A 12,193-nucleotide genomic window follows, 5' to 3' on the forward strand; every position below is an offset into this window, starting at 1 on the left:
TTACTCACAGTTCACAATTATTTATTTCCAAGACAGCTCCTATGGACACTAAGTTTGCCAGGATAGGTATTAGCTCTTATTAGATGATCTTTGTCTCACACGCTCTTGTGACACTTGCCTCTGTTCTGTCCATCAGTCGTGGCTCCGAGGACCTCTCAAATCAGCCCCGCTGGCTCACAAGCCAGCACACGTGGCTGTGGGTACAGCCAGAGCTTGGCCCAGCACAGGCCTGGCATGGGCTGGTTGTAACGCAGTGGTGGGAAGGGGCACAGCAACCCTCTCTTACTCCATGTTTTATACCATTTAGAAATCTGCACGTAATACCATGCTCCACATGCAAGAGAAATGCTTCTTTCACCAGAGATCTTGCCACCTCCTTTCAGATAGCAATCAGATGAAGGAAGTATTACAGAAGAATATAATTAGAGACAGAGAGGAATTTGATTAATTTCATAAAATTACAAAATGACTTGGTAAAAACATCAGCAACGTGGACAGGTGCAGAAGCCTGCTGCATAAGGGGGACACTTGTCCAGTTTCACTTCAGTTACTGAATGCCAAAGAGACTCAAGTGAGACATTATAGTGTCTGCAACCTCTCTGGAGCCTGTGTGAACTGAGCTCTGTGCATGGGGCAGAGGTGTCTCTGCACGGGAGGTGGAGCTCACGGTTTTGCTCTGGGCACAGGTGGGATGCACAAAGCACTGGGGGTTCAAAGGGCTGTGCCGCTGGCTCTCCTTGGGTTAAGCAGCTTCGTGCAGTCGTTTCACTGCAAAATGGTAGCAGGAGCAGCTGTGTGAAAGTGTGGCCCGCAGACATACCTGCCCAGACTTAGCAAGAATGGGACTTTTACTGACTTTTAATAAGGCTCTAACTTCTTAAGAAATACATGGAGCACCTGTCAAAAGGAAGCTTTTGTCAGGCCTAAATCAGCCTGGTTAGGTATTCAGTTCCTGTGCTTTGAGGTGCAATAATGGATACAGAGAAACCACATTTGCTGGGAAAAAACACCATTCTGGCAACAGGGCATGAGAAGAGGAACTGAGAGTTGTTTTAAATACATTTTTAGTTCCTGGGACCCTGCCTGCTGTCATTTTTTTCTACCTATTTAAACAGATACTGTAATTTTACCAGTAGCTTAGACTAAAGAAGGCAGCTAAGGAAGAATAAGTAGGGGGTTGTCTTTGGCTTCAAAGATGCTAGGATTAATAACCTAACATTAAAGTATAAACATGCAAATTATATGTAATGCATTGTCTAAGTGTGCTACATCTCCATATAAGCACAAAAAGCTATGGTTTCTGAAAAAATGTATTTCAGTCAAGCGTCAGTAATACTGGATGACACACTATTATGAACATACTTATTTTAGCCTAATATCCAAGACAGATATTTTACAGTAAATCCACTTGCATATTATTAATAGCTAAACATTTCTGCTGGTAAATCATGTAACCAGATGTGGAAATAAAAATCAACACCAATAACTAATTGGAAAAAATATTTTCATCAAATAAAAAATTTCCACGAAATGCTTTGTTTAGATCTTCAGCTTTTAAAATTCATAATCTGACTCTTCTATTCATAATAGGTAAACTATGCATTACTCAGACCCTCTTTCATCTTAATTGGTTCCCAACTTCTCTATAACAAAGGGCTGTACTAACAGTGATGAGGTACTCATTCAGAATCCTGTTACTTTTAATGTAAGAAATTTAACACCATTTTTTGTGCTATGGACAGAAAAAGTACACATCTGGTATCATTTCCTTTCATATGCCTTAATGTAATTATAATTTATTAATAAATAGTTGAAATGCTGCATTATTTGAGCAATTTTAAATGTAGACAACTTCATTTAAAATAATAAAAATGTGTAACTGCTTTTTTCCTGAATAAATACTGATAGCCACAACAGTGCTACAAATTCAATTATGTATTTTCAGGTGTCTATTAAAATTAATAGAAATCGGGACCTTTAGCATGTCACAGAAAAGGAATTCAAATTTCCAGTCAAAATACTTGGTTAATAGCAGATGTCTGTCTCTTATATAGTGCTTGACCAAAGAAAGTGCCTCTTCTACATTGTAAAACAGTGGAAGAGACATGGGCCATTAGCACAAGCAAAACATTTTCACTTGATAAGTCAATCTGGGCTGTTTTTTTCTGTCGCATCAGCAGTGTCTGAAAACAAAGGAGACACAGAAGCCCCAGGAGACAGCATGTCTGCCCAACCCTGTTTCTGGGGGATCTCTTAATTTGTTTTAGAAAGCACATAGTGAACCTTCCAGGTGTCAAAATTTAATATGCTACATAGCATGCTGCAGCCACTGACACTGTGGGACATGCGAAAGGCTGTTCCAAATCAGTGTCCTTGGGGAACATACATCTATACTTTTTCTCCACCTCCCTGGCTGTCACAACAATCCCTTGATTAGGCAATAAGACCTGGTCTTGTCTCAAGTGATTTGATAAGCAGTTGATAACCAACAGCTCATTAAGCTCCTGGGATATATAAGCCACAAGGTTTTCAACATGCCTCTGCACTTGAGGGGTTTGACAGCTCCCTGTTCAGCAGCCCAGGAGTCGCTGGAAGATGTTACTGACTGCAAAAATACTTGTTTTTGCTGTGAATGGTTTCCTAAGAGTGGCAACAGGCTTGGACATTGGATTATCCACGAAATGTGTAGTGATACCCAAGGAGATGGACATGTGCCACGAGATTGGATACTCTGAAATGAGACTTCCCAACCTGATGGGACACACGAGCATGGCAGAGGTTATCCAAAAATCCACCACCTGGCAGCACCTTGTACACACAGACTGTCACCCCCACGTGAGGACGTTCCTGTGCTCCCTGTTTGCACCCATCTGTTTAGATACGTAAGTATCACAGCACAGTACAAATCTCCAGCCTTTATTTGCCAGAATAGGAATGAAATCAAAGGCATGTTTATCATAATCTAAAGGTGATCTCCACTTTGTCCAAAGTAATTCTGTTAGCTTTTTTGTATTCATCAGGAAAAAAGTACTGAAAACTTGTTCCACTTCAACTTTAGTTTGCCTTGGGAACATGATTGGTGTTGTCAAAAGATATAATGTTTTATTTTGTTACAGCTGAACTTCACTCATTCATTTAGGGTTGAAGCACCTACTGTGAACAGAATCAGGCTCATACTGAATCTTTTCTCAGGTTGTCATAAATGCATTTTTAAAATCATAGCTAAATCTTGTAAGCTCAGTCTGTACACAGACCGCTTGCATAATTTGCACAGCTGCTGCTTCTGGAATTGTATTACTGTTGAAGGATGTTAAATATCAGCAGAGATTATGTACTTTGCAGAGGAATCACTGTTGCAATAGTTTTCCTTAACACTGAGCTGTCTGACTCAGCCTGGTATTTCCTCCGACAACAGGTTTATCCATCCCTGTAGGAGTATGTGTGTTGCTGTCCGTGATAGCTGCGCCCCCGTGCTCCTGTGCCATGAACACCCCTGGCCTGCCAGCCTGGACTGCGACCGATTCCCTGGAGATGAGGACATGTGCCTGGCACCCCTTACTAAGGACTATAAATACCTGCACAAAGGTAGCTCGAAGGTGGCAGAGGGGAGGGTGGCCATATCCTGTGTTCCAGGAATCGAGGAGATACAAGGGACATTGTTCCCAGACATTCTATGATTTTGTAATGGAGTCAGGTCTACCTTTACTGCTTCACGTGTTCGTGCAGATGGTGGAACAGTGCCAGTGCTGGCAGTGCAAGCTGCAGCAGCCCTGCGGTGCAGTAAGCCAACAGTGCAGCAGGCTGTGCTCTGATCGTGGAGGAAGGCAATTATCACCCTGCACAGCTGTGGGCACTGTCATACCCACAGCAGCACACATAGAGTTTTGAGGTCTCTTTATAGACTTATCAGTGGCCCTCACGACAGAGAAATTTATGTATACAAGTTGGTTCTCAGATCAGCTTAGGAAAGTTGGGATGATTTTATCTGATTTTCCTTAAAGAAACATGAGCTATCATGGCATAAATGTTCAAATCTTCAAATGCACTCACACTTACTAACTTCTGTGAAAAACAGTAGGATTGAGTTGCTGCTAGCACACACAAATTCATATATATTCACAGTTGTACCACAGCTGAACCGAGTGACTGATAGAACCAGCCACCTAACCCCTTACCACCCACTGTAGCTGTGTTAAAAATAATACTGTATTTGTTACTTTATTTGTTGCTGATAATCGATCTTGTGAATCTGAACAAGGGCTGAATGTGCATGGAAAATGAACTCCTTTTCATCCCTAGCCATGTTTTCAGAGAAGTGTGTTGACTTTTTACCTATTATCACTGGCCCCGTCTTTGATGTGTATTTTCTCTGTCATCCCTGTGGTTAAACAGTGGGTTCTTAGCTTTGACAGCCGAAAATTAAAACAAATTATTCAAAAAGATAACAGTGAGACTTTGTTATTTCTTATCAGTCCTACCAAAGCCTACCTGCCAGACCTGCCCAGCAGTGGAGGAATTCTTTACACACAAAAGAGTTCTTGAAGTTTTCTGTGACAGTAACTTTGGTAAGTCCTTGCTAATGTAGCTAGTGTTAAAGAGACTAACAACTCTTCTTCTAAATGCTTTGAAAGTAGGATTACAATTAGTGACAGTTTCTCCAGGGATTTCAAAGGATTAAGAGTTTGGCTGCTAATTTAGCTTTAGGCTGGTTTTCAGAATATGTTCTTTCTAATCTAAATACAAGGAGGATTTATTGTGCATGAAAGATTTATTAATGATCTGGTTTCCAACCAAATAGCTATTCTGGTCTAGTTGGCTACAACATGCTTTATGGAAAATATTTCTGTCAAAAGCAGCCAAATAAGCAAGTTTGCCTTTTATTAGCATTTAAACACAAAGTAAAGCTTTGGTGTTTTACCAGTGTACGGTGTATCTTTGCTACTTTTGTGCACGAGACTTTTGTGATACCTACCTTACTGAAAAGGAGAATCAGAAAATCACGTCAGCAAAAGGAATTCTTACCTCCTATTGTCTTGTTGGAGTGATGAGTGGAGTTTGCCCTAGAGACTTCCTGGAAAGCCCTTTGATGTCAGTGCAAAGACTTTCAGCAACTTTGTCTAGTGTTAGATCAAGAAATACAGAAAAATGTCATGCTGAAAAGTGTTGGTGGAGTCAAGTGGGGTGGGTAGATGCCTATAATGAAAAGGGAATATCTAAAAGGGTGGTATCAGCAAGCTATTTTTGCCTAGGGATTCCACACATGGACAAGGTGAGTTTCAGGAAAATTGCTTGGGCAATTGCTGGGCAGCTTTGTGATGCAAGAACAACACCAACAGCTTACAATATGTAATTACCCAAAGTCTGACATAACACAGTGATGGTAAAAATAAATTACTCATGCTTGTGAAAATATTTTTTCAAGTCACCTACTTCAATTGAAAAAAAACCCCTTTACTACATAAAATTTATTTTTCAAAAATGTTTTAAATTTTAAACTGCTGCTGGAAAAGACCTTGCCATACTCTGTCAGCAAGAATTGTGAAGATATTTTTAAGGAATTATCCTGTTTTCACCTGTAATGTTTCTTTCTGCATTTGAGAAATGGAGTGACTTGCATTTCCTTTTCTTTTTTCCTCAGCAGTGAAAGTAAAGCTGTCCAAGAAGAGAACAGCATCTGAGGACCAAGAGTATAACATTGAATGCCAGGTGGAATTCACTAGCCAGAGCTCGCTCTTGCCTTATGAAACTCAGAGTATGATACAACAGTGGCTGCTAATTAATGAAAAATGTATAGAGAGGATGTCTCCAACCCACCGTCCCATGGTGTATCTCCTCGTGGGGAATATTGAAGAGGGCATCATTTTAGTAAACCAGGTTTATCGCTGGCAGAGGAAGGACTCCCAGCTGACTTTGGCCACTCAGAAGTGGAGACACCATAAATGCTTGTAAATATTTATCATGTTATTTGTAGAAAGATGATTATACTTCTCATCCAAACCTATCTTGTAAATAGGAATGTAATATAAGTTGAATATAAAGCTTTAATTTCCTTTTGAATTGTATTTTAAGTTGAACTCAAATCCCAGTGTTATCAGGGTTCCTTTCGGTAGTGTTACAGCTACTCTCATCCAGTTTGAACTTGGACAGCTATGGATAAATGTTTCTTTGAGTTATGATTAAAACAAATTGTAATATGTGCAAAAACCAGCACAAACCAGTTTCAAATCCAGCTGACTACTTTTAATGCGTTTGTCTATACCCCCCACTCTACCATTTTCTCCAGTTATCTAAACCTTCCCTTGCCTAATATTTCATGAATCCACCTCATTTTTTCCCGTTGGAGTACTTTGAAAGGAGGCAGCCCTCTGCTGGTCGCTTTTGCCGGAATCAGAGCGGAATAAAGAGAAGACTAAGTATCTGTAAACACGGTATGGCTGGCCCCAATCGCAAGAAGATTTGGTTACTGGGTGTCATAAATCAGATCCCTGCTACTGAAAAGTCCCTTTTCATTTTCACACCCATTAAAAAGGTCAATGTATAAACTTTATTCATTCTCTAAAAGGTCTGCAGGGAACTAATGAAGTCAAAATATTAAAAAAAAAAAAAATTACAGTAGGAACATGATTAGCATCCTCATGGTCGGTGCAATACACTGACATTAAAGACTACATGAAGGTGGACAGAACTTGACAATTTTAGTTGTATAAATGCGTAGAATAAAGACAGTAACAGGCGGAAACACATAAATTAGAAACTATTTCAGTAGTACAGTGCCTATTATTGTCCTATTTTTTGGAAACAAATACGAGGAAAGTTTATGGGCAGTAGATTTCTAGAATTCGCACCTGTAATGATCTGGGTTTCTGATACATTCCCCAAAAGTGCAGGTTTGTATCAGGTTATCGAATGTGATGACACCTGTTCCATCACTTTCTACCATGAACTGGGAAACTAGTAGAAACCGAGGAAAAAAGCGGTCAGTAATCGAAGAAGCTGGGTACCCACGCGTGCCGGCTGCCCCGGCCCGCCTCGGGCGCGCAGGAGAGGCATCAGCCCCAGGCTGACCCGCCCGGGCCACATCACTGCGGAAATGAAGGAGTGATGCCTTTAGTTCAGGTTCTTACTGTATTTTTCCTTCTGTCAGAGGATGCCACACGGCCCGGGGCTGTGGGTTGTTTTGCTCTTGGGTCAGTTCCACGCTAAAACCCTTCCAGCGGCTGGACTCCCCGGGCACGGCCCCTGTGCCTGCCCCGCAGCACCGCCCAGCGCGGCCGGCGCAAATCCCCCAGCGGGATTCAAAGCGCGCTCCAGCGCGCCGGGGCGGGGCTGCGCTCGGCACGCCCACAGGAAGGCGTCGGCCGGGTGGGGCCGGGCTGGCTCCGTGAGAGGCGCTCGGGGGCTGCCGCGCTTCGCGGGAGGCGAGCGGCGGAGCGGAGCGGGCCCGGGGCCCAGGAGACGCGGCCCTGGGACCGGCAGTGCGCTCGCATCCGCTGTCCGCGCGTCGGCTTCTTTATCCCTCCTCAGTGTCTCTCTGGGGCTTTTGAAAGACCGATAAAGTTCTAAACCAAATGCATCTCTGTAAGTGTTGTGCGCGTGGTGTATGGAATCCCGTTGTTCCCGCTTAGTGGCTTTGTAGCTCACGTTCTCCGCAGCAGCTGCTCGGCGCACAGGTAGGTGTGTGTGCGCTGCAGCCTCGCCTGCTTGTACGGCCCGGGCGGGGCGGGGGCTCGGCAGCTGCGTGTAGCCCTGCGCCAGAAATGCCAGCGCCCAGCTCTCCAACGCTCGGGCATTGTGAGTCCTGCCTGCCCGCACCCAGTGTCGGTGGGTGCAGTTTTGTCAGAATCTGAGTCCTAAATATTTTTCTTTTGATTTCATTCTGTAAGAACGAAGTCCAAAGTGCAAAACTGTCATGCAAGCAGGTATGCTCTCTGCACTTATATTCTCACTATCTAGTGAAATAGTAACTGGTTTAAGTTGACTTCTAGTGTGTAATAATGTTTTGTTCTGCTCAGTCTGTAGCAATGGCTTCAGGAACAGCGCTGATTTATGATGAGAAGATGGCCACTCACAAACTACTTTGGAGTGAGTAAGTCACTGCTGTTGTTTTTATTAGTAGATTCTTATTAGCAATCATGAGGGCAGTACCAAATAAATGCATTTTTGGTAAATGTAATAGGAAGTACCTAATGATACTTCCTGTCACTCTCTAAGTAAATAGAAAGCCTTTCCTTTAGGAGAAAAAAATTTTTTTTTCCTAGTTTGTATCTAGATACAGTAACAATCATCTGAAACTGGATTTGAGGAGCTATAGTCATCCGGTCTGGGAGGCCTTAACAAAAGTGTTAGGATGAGGCATCTGAGTAGCCCCCTAAATAACGTGTTTTCAGCTAATTAAATAGTTTATAAAGCTAAAGTATCATTGACCTTGGATTTTGACCACTGACCACTGAATATTTTTTTTCTGTTTATTCTCATGTATCTCTCTTTTAGGGTGATGCATCTTCTTACAGTGGGGAGTTAAAAGCTAGGCTTTATGAAGTGTGTTAGCTACCTGTGCTGGTATAGTATGATAGTAATATAATTATTGCTTATTTTCAGTCCCATTTGTGATATTGAAGTGCCAGAAAGACTTTCATCCTCCTATGAGCAGCTTAAAAGTTACCATCTTGTGGAAAGATGTGTCCCTGTGCCTGCCAGAGAAGGAAGCGAGGAAGAGATCCTGTTGGTTCACAGGTCTGAAACTCAACTTTCATTCAGATTAATTCAATGAAACAGCAGATGTCATATCTCCAGATTATATTTTGATCCATTTGAAAAGAGTGCTCCAAAATTCAATGGCTTCCGTTAATTTCAATGGAAAATGTGTCACATTGAGTATGGCATAGGTGCTGAGTTATGAATCTGCTATTCCATTAAATCTACATTCTCATTCTGTGGGATCTTAAGCAATGAATGCTGATTTATACATAAGAATAAAAACAAACTTCTAAAAAATATTTATAGTTGCTTACTTAGGTGTTGTGTTAATCTCTTTATCCTGCAGTTTAGAGCACTTGGAAGTGGCAAAAAGCACTCAGACAATGAATGAGGAGGAGCTGAAAAGAGTCTCTGAAAACTATGATGCTTTTTTCTTTCATCCGGTGTGTAAATTAAACTGCTTCCTCTATTGGGAGTTACAGCTATTTGTGTTAGTGCATCTGAGTGGCATTTTTCTAAGTAGGGGAAAATTAAAAATACATTTTTTGCTACTTACGTAGTGTCACATTTATTTATGATATTATTGTTATCTAGTTTAGTATAATGCTGTAACTTAAATTGGTCAAATGTCCTGTCATCTGTTTTGTAATTGTATCATACCAGTACAATGCACTACTCAAATTCTAGCTCGATTTTTGTCACTTAATGTCACTGTAGACCATTAGTGACCTGCAAATCACATTTTGGTAACAATTGCTCTTAAATGTTGTGCCATGAAATGGAGATGAAGTCTTCTGTCTTACGTTTCTGTAGGGTTTCATTCCTTATTTTCAAAGATGCCGTGTTGTTCCTCTCCCTATGCCCATCTCACGTTTTTTAACTGCTCTGCAGAGAACATCCTTATAAAGATTATGGTGATCACTGGTAATCCTAGGGGAAAGCACATTGGAACCTGTGCTGTAAAGTTCTGTTTCAGCTATCTTTGTACAGCTTCAGTGAGGTAGAATTATGCCAAGACAGTTTGCAGCTGGGGTGCTAAAGCCTGTCACATGTGCCTTGTTTAAGTTGATGAGTTTCTCTTTCTCAGAGCACTTACCACTGTGCCAGACTCGCAGTAGGGGCAACTCTGCAGCTGGTGGACGCTGTGATGTCAGGAGAAGTGCGCAATGGAATGGCACTAGTAAGGTAAGAAAATACGTGAGGAAGTTTTCACTTAGCAAAATTTCTTTTGTTGTGAATAACTTACAAAACTTTGGTTCAGACCTCCAGGTCACCACAGCCAGAGAAATGCGGCTAACGGGTTCTGTTTGTTCAACAACGTTGCTATTGCAGCAGAATATGCAAAACTGAAATATGGTCTACAGAGGTAAGTGCATGGTTGGCTCCAGAGAAGCTCTTCATATGTAAATATCAGTCTGACACTGTACTTGGTTGAGATTAATGTCTAGAGCTTTCTGGGTGTCATCTTCTTTTTGGTTCAGAAAAACATTTTCCATTTATACCTTCTGTAGATTAAGATGCTGTGGCTCTTCCTCTGAATGTTTTCTTTTACTGATCTGTACAGAATCCTAATTGTTGACTGGGATGTGCACCATGGGCAAGGAATTCAATATATATTTGAAGAAGATCCAAGGTTTGAAGGATTTTTTTTCGTCTTTAATGCCAGCTATTTAAAGATTGTTTGCCTCTCTAGAAAATAAGATTTCTTAAACTTCTAAAACTAGAATCTTGCAAAACATTCACCTTGCTATTTTAGTCTCTCTGTTTTTCACTTGTTACAAAATAGAAGGAAATATCTAAATCAAGATAAAATGCAAGTCTGTTCTACTTCAAAGAATAGCAAACAAAATACGCAATGTGATTACCTTGGTTTGCCCGTACTCAGGTAGTACATCTATTCTCTATGCATGAATCTCTCAGTTAAAGTCTTCAAGTAGGAGTTTGATAAAATACATGAGCTTTATATTTCTTTTGGAAAAGCTACATAAGCAGGTTCTAGAAACAAGTCTGCTGTTCTGAAAATCCCTTGTATTTGATCTGTATGGAGTGCATGCCTACAGGACGTTTTTAGCATGTTAATTTTTAGGTTAATTTTAGCATGGGACCTACTGTACCAATTTTCACAGTCTAAATACTTTGAGAGAACTAAGGAGAAAGGACAGTTTTATTTTCTTGCTTTCAGGCAATGCAGTCACCAGATTCAGGATATAAAGTCACTTCCACAATCTTTTTGTCAAATTGGATTTTTTTTTTTTTCCCAGTGTTTTGTACTTTTCTTGGCATCGCTATGAACATCAGGAATTCTGGCCATCACTTAAAGAATCCGATTATGATGCCGTAGGTCTGGGAAAAGGAAAAGGTTTTAACATAAATTTGCCTTGGAATAAGGTAGATATTGTTTACAACACAACAAAGTAAGTGCAATAGCTTTGTATCTCATCCTTTCTGTCACACTTTCTGAGTAAGTGCGCTGCTTCACGTGCTTGGCAAATGTCTTACACAGTGTATATCCTTCCAGTCGGGGAGAGTCTGCTGGAAAATATGGCTCAGAATGTGATTGTTTTTCTGTCCCTTTTATTTTTCAAAAATTCACACACTCTTTTTACTTGAATATCTTGCCCAGCCATCAAATCAGAAAGTGCTTCAGGAGATAGTTACATCCATCCTTGTTTAGCAGAGAACTGAAGCTCATTAACATTAAAAATGGTGGATATTTATACACTTTACTTAAATTGAGGGTATTTTACTGTACTTCGTAAGATTCCCTCAACTTTTCCTATGTTTCCGTAAAGTCTTGAAGAACCTTAGAAAATTTGTCATTACAACAGGAAAACATGACCAGTGGTTCTCATTTTTCAGGTTGGGATGGGAAATTCAGATTATCTTGCTGCGTTTTTCCACGTGTTGCTTCCAATGGCTTTTGAGGTAATTTTTTACTGCCAAAGAGTACTTCCTAAGTGTTTCTTAAGCAGGTACCATTGAATATTTTACAGAAATGCAGTAATTGCTAGTAGTAGAGTTAATACATTTATTCTGCTGGTATGATGTTGCCCTGATCAATTGAATAGTATTTATGGAATTTTAGCTTTTAAATATTCAACATAATTATCTGCAACTTCTCCAGCAGGAACGAAGATAGTGTAAAAGGGTAATATATTCAAGGAGAATCCTTATTTCTGTTCATATTCTAACTGAAATAACAGCTGATCGTGGTACAGTTGAAATCCCATAAAAAATTGAAATTAGGACGTAGAGATGTGCTACAACTGTCTCTCTTCTATAACAGTTTGATCCTGAACTGGTTATTGTCTCTTCTGGATATGATTCTGGAATTGGTGACCCTGAAGTAAGTAACTTGTGGTCTTTGTGTTGTCAGTCACGAATCTAATAGGAAAATATTCCTGCTGCTTTAATGTCCCGTGATTGCTAAGTGAAATTCACTTTGATCAAGCTGAAAATACATGCTTGAGTCTTTAGGCTGACACAAGTTCATTTA

The 12,193-nt window shown here is 40.6% G+C and overlaps 2 protein-coding genes across 2 annotated transcripts in view; both read left to right on the forward strand.

Moving 5' to 3' along the window:
* Positions 1-2,565: 2,565 nt before the first annotated feature.
* LOC116443285 (secreted frizzled-related protein 2-like) lies at positions 2,566-6,210 on the forward strand. The gene is made up of 4 exons (XM_032107355.1): positions 2,566-2,882; positions 3,416-3,585; positions 4,473-4,565; positions 5,639-6,210. Exons 1-4 carry the CDS (start codon positions 2,596-2,598, stop codon positions 5,947-5,949), a joined length of 861 nt encoding a protein of 286 aa, XP_031963246.1. The 5' UTR covers positions 2,566-2,595; the 3' UTR covers positions 5,950-6,210.
* Positions 6,211-7,343: 1,133 nt separating this feature from the next.
* TUBGCP6 (tubulin gamma complex associated protein 6) overlaps positions 7,344-12,193 on the forward strand; it is a 40,008-nt gene continuing 35,158 nt past the window's right edge. The window contains exons 1-10 of the mRNA XM_032105390.1: positions 7,344-7,670; positions 8,013-8,086; positions 8,599-8,733; positions 9,044-9,140; positions 9,785-9,882; positions 9,959-10,063; positions 10,262-10,330; positions 10,959-11,085; positions 11,557-11,622; positions 11,984-12,043. Coding sequence (XP_031961281.1) covers positions 8,022-8,086; positions 8,599-8,733; positions 9,044-9,140; positions 9,785-9,882; positions 9,959-10,063; positions 10,262-10,330; positions 10,959-11,085; positions 11,557-11,622; positions 11,984-12,043 — 822 coding nt within the window. The 5' untranslated portion in view covers positions 7,344-7,670; positions 8,013-8,021. The remainder of the gene's footprint in view (positions 7,671-8,012; positions 8,087-8,598; positions 8,734-9,043; positions 9,141-9,784; positions 9,883-9,958; positions 10,064-10,261; positions 10,331-10,958; positions 11,086-11,556; positions 11,623-11,983; positions 12,044-12,193) is intronic.

The sequence above is a fragment of the Corvus moneduloides genome, chromosome 4 (genome assembly GCF_009650955.1).
Source record: "Corvus moneduloides isolate bCorMon1 chromosome 4, bCorMon1.pri, whole genome shotgun sequence".
Taxonomy (NCBI): Eukaryota; Metazoa; Chordata; class Aves; order Passeriformes; family Corvidae; genus Corvus; species Corvus moneduloides.